At 31.1% G+C, this 12,501-nt stretch overlaps 1 protein-coding gene across 2 annotated transcripts in view; it reads right to left on the bottom strand.

Moving 5' to 3' along the window:
• Window positions 1-12,501, bottom strand: part of PLOD2 (procollagen-lysine,2-oxoglutarate 5-dioxygenase 2) — an 87,032-nt gene that overhangs the window by 13,417 nt on the left and 61,114 nt on the right. For both annotated transcript variants that reach the window (XM_017523778.2, XM_017523777.2), the window contains exons 8-11: window positions 8,615-8,716; window positions 5,442-5,567; window positions 3,663-3,784; window positions 2,190-2,294 (exon numbers count right to left, since the gene is read on the bottom strand). In XM_017523778.2, coding sequence (XP_017379267.1) covers window positions 2,190-2,294; window positions 3,663-3,784; window positions 5,442-5,567; window positions 8,615-8,716 — 455 coding nt within the window. The remainder of the gene's footprint in view (window positions 1-2,189; window positions 2,295-3,662; window positions 3,785-5,441; window positions 5,568-8,614; window positions 8,717-12,501) is intronic.

Here is a 12,501-nt window from a genome sequence, read left to right on the forward strand (position 1 = left end):
ATTTAAGGTACTCAATTAGTATTTGTTGAATGAAAAAAAATGAATGATGATTAATTGAGACATTTGTAAATAGGCAAGTTTTCCTGTAATTAAGATTCTAATTATTTAAGTATGTTTCCAGTTTTCCTTGACTTTTAAAAATGACTTGTGATTACATTAACTAGTCCCAGGAACACTGAAGTTTCCTTTAAATATTTGAGAAAACAAATTTATGGAACAACTATTCTCCACCAAAAAAAAACTATTTCACAATACCTCTATCTTGTGAAGGCCAGCCAGGCCCTTTCTATTACATGCATAAAAGTGAAATGAAATAAACACACATCATGCAAAATAATAAATTTTGGTATATTCTTCCAAATTCCTACTAAACTATTAATCAGAAACACATGTTTTGTTTTATTTTGAATACCTACAATATTATAAATAATAACCTAAATTAGAAACTACATATATTAATTTGGGAAATAATTCAATAACTGACAATATCAAATATTTAATTTAAAAAGAACTTGTTATTTATAATCCCAGCTGCCTCCTCAAAAGGGTTAAACCAACAAATTCGGGAAACCAAAATCTATCTGCTGTGTATCTCAATATTTTTGTGAATGTAAAGATGACAGCTGAAGAACAACTCATATTATTATACAATTTAAGTAGTAAAATTTAGAGCAAGGGAGCAAATAGAGATAGGAAGAGGAGAAGAAAAAAGAGCTGATGAGAAGCTAGAAAGGCACATGCCCAAGATGTGTTACATCTCTTTCTCTACCCTTCAGTCAAATCTACTAAATCGTGCAACATTCCTGGCATATGTGAATAGCTTATGGAAACCACATGTTTAGATACAGAAGTATTACATAAACCTAAAATTTTGATAACTAACAGAAATCCATGGAGACATAGCCTGAGTTTTACTCTTTAAGAGGGAAGGGCCCCAGATGGCAGGTAAGCTCCTTATGAGGGAATTGTTATTTCTTTTAGAAAATGTTTAATATTAAGGAGGATATATGTCAAATACATAACATAAATTCATTAGTTAACTAAGATAATAATAAATACCTAAATCATAGAGCCATAAAATGAAAATATCTAAATACCATTAAAAAGCACATCTGCATTACACACTATAGCATTTCAATCAAATTAAGAGAAAAAAATGCAAATTCAAGAAAATAGTACTGAACTATACTGGGTTTCAAGAGTTACAAATCATATACTATCTCATATCTCTAGGGTATCACAACTGCTTTTCCTTCCCAAATGATCAAAACCTCATTCATATGCTTTGGAAAATGACCTACAGACAGTTAACTTAGAAACTAAGCATCTATAACACAGCTATACAGTTGGGCTGTATATACAGATTGCTACAGAGAGGCCTTAGATTTTGAAGTAAAAACTAAATTCTCAAATTCTCAAATTCTAGTGACATATACATATAGATATTATATATAGGGTGAGTTAATACTATATTTCCCAAGTATTTTTACTTAGCAAAATAAAAACAATCATTCTAACATTTTGTCTGCTAAACATTCTATTTATTATGAGAAATAATGGTGTTAAAACATGTAGTTACAATACCTGGCACTTAATAAGACTTGTTAAAGGTGAGCTCTCAGCAGGAGTAGTAAAAATATTATTAGTAATATTAGCAGTAGTATTGACAAAGATTGGTATCATTGTAAGTTGATATACATGGTGTCTTTTTCCCATGTCAATTGGGTTAAATGAGTAAACAATCACTGTTCAATGATAATTAGTTCAATAGTAAATAAAGCTACAAATATGAATGTGGGATGATTTGTACCTCTGAAATTTCTTTCTGATACTAAAGACTACAACTCTGTATGCAGTAACTATTTTGGTCAGAAGTTTTGAGAAATTCTACTTTAAAAATATCTATAGAGGATAAAACAACTCTAAATTTTAGTATCAGATATATCATAATTTCACCTAGCTTTAAACAGCAAAATAGGCCAAGTAATTGTATTTGTGATTATAACTAACATTAAATAGTTGTAGATGGTATTCAGGTTGATTTCTATGACTTCTTTAAATGAAAAATAATTAAGTAGAGCATAACTAAGTTATCTCAATTTACTAAACATGCAATAACTACAGTATGTTCACATCAGTATGAAAATGATCATTTTAATAATAAATTGACATTATATTTTTGACAGTACCTGTTTTGTTCAATCAAAATTTTTAAAGTCCTTGGATTTGTCAAAACAACATCTGCATCCACACTAAAGTAATAATCACAATTTTCATCCTGACGGCAAAAGTCCCTGACATTGAAAAAGAAAATGAAATAGGCGTGAGATATCTTTAATCTTAAATTTCAAAATGGTCAATTTAACACAGGTATTCACGGGGAGATCACCTCCAAAATTTTAGGCCAATTGCAATATATTTTCAAGCCACTAAATATTTTAAGTCATAAAACGTCCACATATCAAAATGTTTTTGCATACATTACACACACACAAATACAACTAGTATATCCCACAACTCAGTTTTAAATGAATGTTGGAAATGTAAGTATATGGCTTTTCAGGTATTAATATTTTTAAAACTTGATTTGCATGATTTTTCTAAGATAGTTATTCCTCTGCCTTCTTACCAAAGTCGGTGACTATGTTTGCTTTCCCTGGTACAGTCTGTAATGTTATCATCAGGAATATCAAGGAATGAACAACTTGAGATACCAGATGACATTTGGGTTATCAGCTTCCTACCTCTCAGCTCCCCTCCCCGCCCCCTCACTGCGGGTACCAGTTAGCACTTTTTGCTGTTGTCAGTGTGTGTCTCCACACCACATTTGTTCCAAGCAACTGTCACACAAAATACCAGACAGGAACGCTTGGTACAATCACGAAAAAAATTAAAGAAAATGTGTTTTGATTTTGGACCCAGAGGATTCTCCAATGAATAAATTACAGAATGATTATTAATAACACCAGTTTGGTTTTTCAGGGGCCTATTTTCTGTCTATCCCTATATCCCCAGCCTAGTCAGAATCTATCCCTCTGGGCCTTCAGCTTCCACGGCACAGGCATGAGGGCTCATAGTAGATAAGACTAATTCCTGATGAGAATGGCTCATGTCTTCACCTTTTTATCAGAGGCTCGTAACATACATGCTGGCATATTCAATTAACATTCATTGAATAAATGATTGTTTTTACTATTACTAGAGTTTATTAGTAGAATGAAGTATTATAAGGACTAAACAAAAGGCCTACAATACCCCTTTTTAGTTTTACAGTATTATCTAGATCAATGGGTCACTGGAGAGTAAGAGCACTCTTTTTCCCTCGCTGTCTAAAAACACAGTTTTACCATACACAACTTTCAGAGCATACATTTAAGTCGCTGCTATAAAAGTCATACTATTCATTTATTTGCATTTTTAAAAAATATTGATTTGTAGTTTGATTAAATATGTTAACTCGTAGCCATTTTTAAAAAAAAGTAACTTCTACAGACCTTTACATATAAATACATACATAGACACAGTCTAACAGTTAGCTACTGTTTACACAAACACAGACAAATAGTCTGAGACACCAAAATATGGCATAACAATTTTATTAAAAATTTATTTTTTCTTAAAGTTTCTTTAGAATAATTTAATTTTAATTTATTAAAACATACATTCCCATGTTTCTGGCTTCTGCTTGACTTAGATTTTCTTCTGGTCCTACTATTTTTATAGTTTTGATTTCATGTTTAGCTTTATCAAAAAATACCTTGATGTCCTTTTCATGATAAACTTCCTGTAAAATATTTTGAAAATTAAATATTAGAGAGAAAATAGGACAATAAGATGACTGGAGTATTCATATGTAAAAAGTGCTTCATATTCAAAGTTGTGAATTCTACAATTCAGATATTCAATTACACATAAAATAACAATATTAAATATCACATGAATAATCTTAAATATGTATGTCAATATTCTTAAAAGAGAAGCTGCTTTAAAATTCTGTCAAAATCTACTGCTATACAAATCTTTGTATAAATATTTAAATCTTTAATAGGTTCTTGCATAAATACTTAAATCCTTAGTACTATAAAATGTTTCCAATTGGAGAAGGAAAATACGGCCTGTAGCCTGGAAATCTTAGATATGTGTGGTAAAATATCAAGGAAAAAAATGTCTATTAAGCATAATAGCCATCAATCTGAATTATAAATTTAAATAATCACATTTTACAAAATACTCTTTGAAACCAGAGAATAACGTAAATGGTCATATAAAAACTTTTTTATTTAGCAAAAAAAGGAAAAGTTTAAGAATATTCTACAGACAGATTACTGGAAAAACCATCAACATAAATGTTACCAATTTTAGTGTGATTCAACTATGCTAAAATTCAGATAAGATTATGTCTCCATCATTAGAGCATTTCAGAGATTATTTGTCAAGTCTCTAAGTTTTCTGAAAAGCTATTGCTTTTTTGCAGATTGTTAAAATCACATCACATAAAAGCAACATAGAATTAATACTATATAACAGAAGATAAGACAAAAAATTCCTCCATCAAGGATTTTAAGGCCCTATGAAACGAGGGAAAATATAAATAAAAGACAACACATAAAAACAAAATACTTTAGTGTAAGCACATGTATTATAACATATTTCACAAAGCAAATGCTCAATTTTTTATCCCTTTAAACGTATTTAAGCTGGTTTTCTGCAAAGTTAAAATATTCTCTAGAAAATGTGAACAGTTAGCTGATATGTACATTAGGAAAAATGAATAATTGTAAACAGTATTAGGACAGAAGAGAGAAAATTGCATACTTCACAGCTATTGAGTTTTTCTAGACAATGTTAAATACCAACTATTTTAGTAGAAAAGAGATAAATAGCTGAAAAAAATATTAACAAAAAAATCTCTAAGTTTGGATAATATGTGGGAGGTATGTAGGGAGGCTCTGAATATTTTTGAAGAAAATGACAGTATCAAAATCCTTTGGGGAAGAGCATGCCATTGTGTGCTTAATCAAAACAGTACTCTATCTGGAAACTGTTACAAGTTCTGATGATATGTTATTGTCTTAAATTGCAAACAATTTAATGATAATTCTTGAAAAGAAAGTACCAGAACTAACACAAAGGCAAAGGGATTTAAGGCCCTTTTATGGCTCCTTTATTATATATTAATTGAAGCTATATGATGATGGCTAATGTTCAGCCATTTTTGATCTACGGAAACTGGCAGTTTCATGTGGCTTATACCAATATTGTGGTACTAGTCCGTAGACTCAAAAATCCTTAGTCCTAAAAAGGCAGGGCTATAATTACTCCAAAAATCCTCCACTGAACTTAGCCCAGTGAATTTTATTAGACACAAATTAAATAACAAATCATTCCAAAAAAGACCAAAAACAGTTTTTACATAAACTATTCATTTCTCAAATACTTACTTTGTTATGAATAAAAAGTTTAAGAGCTTCTTTTGGGTAATCCAGTGTCAACAATATGTCCAGAAATCGAGGTAGAAAAGGAGTTGGTTGCTCAATAAAAACACCTATTGTTACATTTGGATGGACCTTTGTTTTACATCAAACATTAAAAAAATACATTTCATTAGTGTGGTTTTATTTTAAATTGTATTCAATCTTAATCAGCATGACATTAAAAAATGCTAGGATACCAATTCAACATAATCTGCTAAATTTGAATTGCTCCATGGCAGTTCTCCAACACTTGAAACAAATTTTTCTGCCCCTGCCCCCCATCACAGTCATTTTACTGAATCCCATCTTGGTTATGAGTTAGGTTTAAAGATGAAATTATCATATTTATTACATGAATGTAATTCATGGTACTGCCTACTCTACTAGTCAATGCTTCCTTTAAAATAGCCCTTACAGAAACTTCTTCACATCTGAAAGCTATTTTGAAAGCTTCATCTAAAAAACCAAATACTAATTGTGTTTCTCTTTTTGTGTTCAGGGCTGATAGCTATTTTCTTTCATTAATATTAATACCTCTTATGTTAATGTATATATTTTAATATATTTTCTTAAGTTCTCTTTAGATATGTTTTAGTGTGGAGTTTATCCTACATTAATTGCACAAACAATTTTGAAATATACATTATACATGCCAGTCCACATCATGGGCAATATTTAGCAAAAGGAATGAAAGTTCCTGGCTTGAAAGATTTACAAGTAGATGGGGAAGACAGAAACATAAGTAACACCCATGTAAGAGTGTCATTACCAGAAATCTATGAAAGACTTGTTTTTTAATGTCTTATTAAAGCTAAGGAAATCTTCCAGAAATCTGTGGAAGACTTGTTTATAATGTCTTAGTAAAGCCATGTCTTAAAGTCTGAACAAAGCAATTACAGATGTTTTTAAATACGTTATACATTAAGTGCTGAATTAGTAACCTCCTTCCATTTTTTTCCACACATGGTACCTCACACATTCCTCCATTATCTGTATAATAATATATGCTCTCAGAAAAGTACACATTGTCCACTATCATTACTTCTTTAGTCTGTCCATTCATTCACTTGCCCAAATACATATTAGTAAATAAATAAATAAGAAGAACTTAACACAATTATCTACTCTCTAGTAGTTCTCGATTTAATAGGAAAAAAAATTAAAAATAGATCACAACTCTCCTTTATCAAATGACATGATACATTTTATTTAATTTTTATAAAAGCCTTAGAAGTTATTTTCCCAAATTTGCATGAGGAAAATGAGATTTAGAGAAATTTCAATAACCCAGAACACATATATGTGTAGGTAAAGTGCTGGGTTTTGATCCACTACCTCACCATTATTAACCTAAGTTCATGTTTATATAATAACAATACAATAGTTAACATTTATTGAAGGCTGACCACTTCATATACGTATATTAAATTTACACAAATAAAATATCATTTATATATTCATATTTATTCATCATATATATGTGTGTAAAATTTCATTTAACATTCCTAACAACACTCTGAGAGAGCCACTATGACTTTAAATACAAAGAAACTTGCCTGTATCTCACATCTAACATTATGATAGGCTTGGGATTTAACTACATAGACAATTTTAATTTTCATATCCCTATTGAAAAATAACTGTGTACAGCACATAATTTTATTGTGCATAATGGAAAGAACAGCTTCTTTTCTAGCACATTTTAACAAGCTGTAAGACAAAATAGCTTAAGTATTAAATTACGTACTCCTACATGCAAAAGGAAAAAATGTTAATACAAATATTTTTCTAGCTTTGCACCAGAAAATTTATATAAAAGGAAACAAAACAGATAAAATTATTAACTTGCCCTCAAGAAGACATTATTTTCAACAAAAAAGATCAGGATAAATTTTTAAACGTCTTCATGATGCAGCTTCATTCAGAAATATTCTGGTATTCTTTCCAGATAGGAAACAGTTTCCTATCTGAGAGACCAGCCAAAAAACTTACTTTCAAGTAAAATAGGGCTCTATTCATAAGCTCCTACATGTACACAAGTTACTCTTTATACTCTTTTCAGACAATGATAAGAAGAGAAACTAATTTAGGAGCTTAAACATATTGCAGTGAAAGTATTTTACATTTGCATGGGTTCAGAAGTTAGTAGTGCTATATTCCTAAGAGCTTAATTTTTGCCTATATTGCTTCTACATATCTGGCTGCTGTAGGTACTCAATGAACCTATGGTGAATGAAGGCAAAAATCAATCTTAATGACAAAATAACTCGCTGGAATCAACTGTTAATACACATAATCTTCCAAGTTATGAGAACAATGTTTTTTTGGAAGAAAAATGTTACTGTAGAATATCAGTTCTGGCTGATGTTAGAACCAAGATACATAAAAATGTTTTACAGATTGATAAGAAATATGTTCAACTCCTTGTTCACTCTTAAAACATGAACGATAAAAACTAACAATAATTGTCTATGAAATACATACAAGTAGCACCATGCCTAGCATAAACATTTCATACAAGAATATAGTCTGGAGCCAGACTCCCTAAATTCAAATCCCAACTCTAAAACTTAAAATTGTGTTCCCTTAAACACATTACTTATATTTATGCACCTCAGTTTTATCGTGTGCAAAACTAAGTCAATTATACTTCCTACTTTAGGATGTTTGTGAAGTTTTAAAGTGTTACTATATGTAAAGTAGTTAGAACAGTCATTTGTTATATAATCAGGCAGTATTTTTAATCACCAATTTTGAAAATCCAGCACAGAAAAAATTAGTCAATAAAAATGCTGAAGACTTAAAACGATTTTTTCTCAATGCTGTGGCTAAGCTAACAGACTAAACACAAGAGTACCCAATCATAGTAAACTATTAATATTAGCCAAAGGACTCTTTCATTGGATTTAATTATTAGCTGGTTTTTCTTTCAAAAACAGTTCTGAAACACAACTCTAGCAATTGGCTGAATCACCATGTTTTAACACTATTATTTTGTTATCTATCATACAGTCAAAACTATAAAATAATTAGCTTTTTTTTCTATAAATCACAGTCTTTTGTAACAATGTACTTTCTACCTTAAATTGCAACAATGTACTTTCTATTACTACATTTTACACATAATCAATTCCACTTACATCTACTGCAGACAAGTCAACTGTATCAAATTCACAACGAGTGCAGCCATTATCCTGTGTCCATGAATTGGGTACATAGTTTCCAAAATAATTCAGGAGAATCTTGTAAATGAAGAAAAATGTTATTAATGAAAGCAGGCCTCTCTCATCAATGTGCTGTCATTCTACAATCTTCTAATTTAAGAGCATGTTTTCTGCGGTAGGTATTTTCTTTTAGTAATTCTAATATATCACCTATAGGTGCACACTGAATAGTTTTGTCCAGAATATAAATTGTAAAGCAGGAAAAAATATGTCTAGAAATGCCAAAAATGTCTTATAAATCATAAAGTTCAGCTTATTTCATATTTTATTAGAAATACTACTGGAAAGGGTTATGAAAAAAAGCAAACAATGAAACAGGAGTTTTAAATGGGCTAGTGAGACTTATTAGGAATGGTACAAATAAGAGTTACACGAATAGTAATTTAGAAATAAGATAAACCTGTTTAAAGGCTGAGCACAGACACCTACAGTAAATGGGGCAGTGGTAATGTGACCTCTAACTAACAGTACACCACACAAAACCTATCCTAAGTAAACTTTGTCACCAAAAGACACTAAGCTCTTCTAGGAAACTGTACTACTATAAGCTAAGCTTCTGGGCAGTGATTCCGGGGTACTGATTCTGGAAAAGATAGCCTGCAGATTAAAATAGATCTAGGGCAACCCCTAATAACAGTCACCCGACAAATCCTATTGACAGTAAGCTAAAGTACAATATTACTTCTCTACCCACCTTCTTTCAGATCTTTCTGAGGATCTCCTTTGTGAGGTATCTGTCCTTAAACAACTATTGGTATTCATTTTAACTGTAAAAAAAAAAAATCTGTGCTTTTCTGCCTGTTTTGGGGAGGAGTAGCATGAGGGAGGATGGACAGGTGACAGAGGTAAAAACACTTAGATTTGCTCTGAGCCTTCAAAAAAAATCTTTACTATCCCTAAAATTTGAACATGTTAGAGAAAATCCTGCTGAGTACATAATAAGTGAAATTACTACATATTTTGAATTTTAATACCCAGCACTGGTATGAGCATTTATTTTTAAAGGTCTTTTAAACTTTTCTTTCCACAAACTATAATTTTGCCTCATGCTATTAAAAAGAAGCACCCACAATCCCCATTATACGATCAATAAGTTTTCACTGGAACAGTAAAATGAAATCAAAAGAAAAAAAGTCTGTGTTAAACATGGGGATCAAAAATCTACAAGTGTCAACTAGAGATTTCTAGATTCTTAAAGTACTAAAGGAGATGTTAAAGTGTAGCATACATAAAGTAGTTGGGTACCATTTTGCCAGATTCCTCTCACATATCTGGGATCCTGTTCAAATGTTATTATTGTACTGAAACTTTGAAACAATACTGCTGAAACAAGAACTTTAATTAAAATGGGAAGATCTTTGTGTTGTACAGATATTACAGACATAGCTACATTTAATCTGTACAGCAAAATTAGAAGACATGGACAAGTAAACCATTCGCATGTCTTGTGGACTCCAGGATAATTCAGGAAACAAATTAAAAGGCAGGAAATATGTAGTCATGATGTTAATGACATTTCAAGAATCAATGTGGTCATTTCATGTGTCTTGATAATAAAAACAGAAATAAATATCTCACTGCTGTCAAATAACAAAGCAAACATTAATCACTTGTGTTCTATAACATATCATGGTTTTGAAAGAAAAATATCTATGTGGAAATGTATCACCTATGTAGCATTATTTTTTAAAAAGATGAAGAATATGCAAGTGTTAAAAGCATAGTTTTATTTAAAATATTCTGAAAAAAAAATTTTAAAAGACAGGAAAAATTTCCCAAATGTTAGGCCATATCTAAAATCTCCTTTACATAGAAAGAGTGGTATTATTCCCATCTCAGAAATCTTGTTAAAATGTAGGATTTATTTCATAAATTATTGATTAGTCTACTAGAATTGCTATATGAATATAAATATAATCACTAGTTTTAAAATGTTAGAGCACAAAGGACAGCACTTTTAGTTTTCAGAATTAAAACCAACACTGTTCTACTTCTGTTTTTTACCTCAATTTGTTTCCTAGATAACTAAGATATTTTAGAAACATTACTTTTGACTAGAAACTTCCCACTTTTGGACCTCTCACCACACAAGTAAATGTTATCCACATCACCACCCCCCATTTACATCTGTTTTCTTCATGAAAACTGTAGACACTTCTGCTGGCAGCTCTAGATAATGCAGGCAGCTATTTACGCAGTTAGGCTGTTCTGGACACTCCTGGCCTACTAGGTGGTAGTATTTTCCTGATGCTTTCACAATTATCAAAATGTTTCCAAGTATGATGTCATTTTCATTGACAGAGAAACTTTTCCACCGAAATCCTTTCCTCTTCCTTCCTTTTAAATATTATATCGAATTATTCAAGGTCACAGTGACCCAAATACTATAGTTTTCAAGCACAAAATTAACGTCTCTATTTTTACTACAAATCAGTTTCACAAATGACTTATGTTCATGTGTAGATAAGGTCATTCGATCTTCCTCTGTTGAATTTCTCTTTGTAATCAATGTGCAAAAATCACAAGTATTCTTATATATCTATAATAGACAGAGAGCCAAATTATGAGTGAATGCCTATTCACAACTGCTACAAAGAAAATAAAATACCTAGAAAGACAATTTACAAGGGATGTAAAAGACCTCTTCAAGGAGAATTACAAACCACTGTTCAAGGAAATAAGAAAGGACACAAACAAAAAAACTTTCCATGCTCATGTATAGGAAGAATCAATACCATGAAAATGGCCAAACTGCCCAAAGCAATTTATAGATTCAATGCTATTCACATGAAGCTATCATTGATTTTCTTCGCAATACTAGACAGATTTAAAAAAAAAATCTACTTTAAATTTCATATGGAACCAAAAAAAAGCCTTTATAGCTAAGACAATCCTAAGCAAAAAGATCAAAGCTGGAGGCATCATACTACCTGACTTCAAACTATACTCCAAGGCTACAGTAACTGAAACAGCATGGTACTGGTACCAAAACAGATATATAGACAAATGGAACAGAACAGAGGCATCAGAAATAACACCAGACATCTACAACCATCTAATCTTCGACAAACCTGACAAAAACAAGCAATGGGAAAAGGATTCCATATTTAATAAATAGTGCTGGAAAAACTGACTAGCCATATGCAGAACAGAAAACTGGACCCCTTCCTTGCACCTTATACAAAAATCAATTCAAGATGGATTAAAGACTTAAACCTAAAACTATAAATATCCTAGAAGAAAACATAGACAATACCATTCAGGACATAGACATGGGCAAAGACTTCATGACTAAAACACCAAAAGCAATGGCAACAAAAGCCAAAACTGACAAATGAGATTTAGTTAAACTAAAGAGCTTCTGCTCAGCAAAATAAACCATTGCCAGAGTGAACAGACAACCATAAGAAAGAGAGAAAATTTTTACAATTTATCCAACTGACAAAGGTCTAATATCCAGAATCTACAAGGAACTTAAACAAATTTACAAGGAAAAAAAAAAAACCTCAAAAAGAAAAGTGAGTGAAGGACATGAACAGACACTTCTCAAAACAAGACATTTATGTTGCCAACAAACATATGAAAAAAAAGCTGCTTATCATCACTGGTCATTAGAGAAATGCAAATCAAAACCACAATGAAATAACATCTCATGCCAGTTAGAACAGCAGTCATTAAAGTCTGGGAACAACAGATGCTGGTGAGGATACAGAGAAATAGAAACTCTTTTATACTGTTGGTGAGAGCATAAATTAGTTCGACCATAGTGGAAGACTGTGTGGTGATCCCTCAAGGATCTAGAA

This window comes from Cebus imitator, unplaced genomic scaffold (assembly GCF_001604975.1).
Source record: "Cebus imitator isolate Cc_AM_T3 unplaced genomic scaffold, Cebus_imitator-1.0 Scaffold30, whole genome shotgun sequence".
Classification (NCBI taxonomy): Eukaryota; Metazoa; Chordata; class Mammalia; order Primates; family Cebidae; genus Cebus; species Cebus imitator.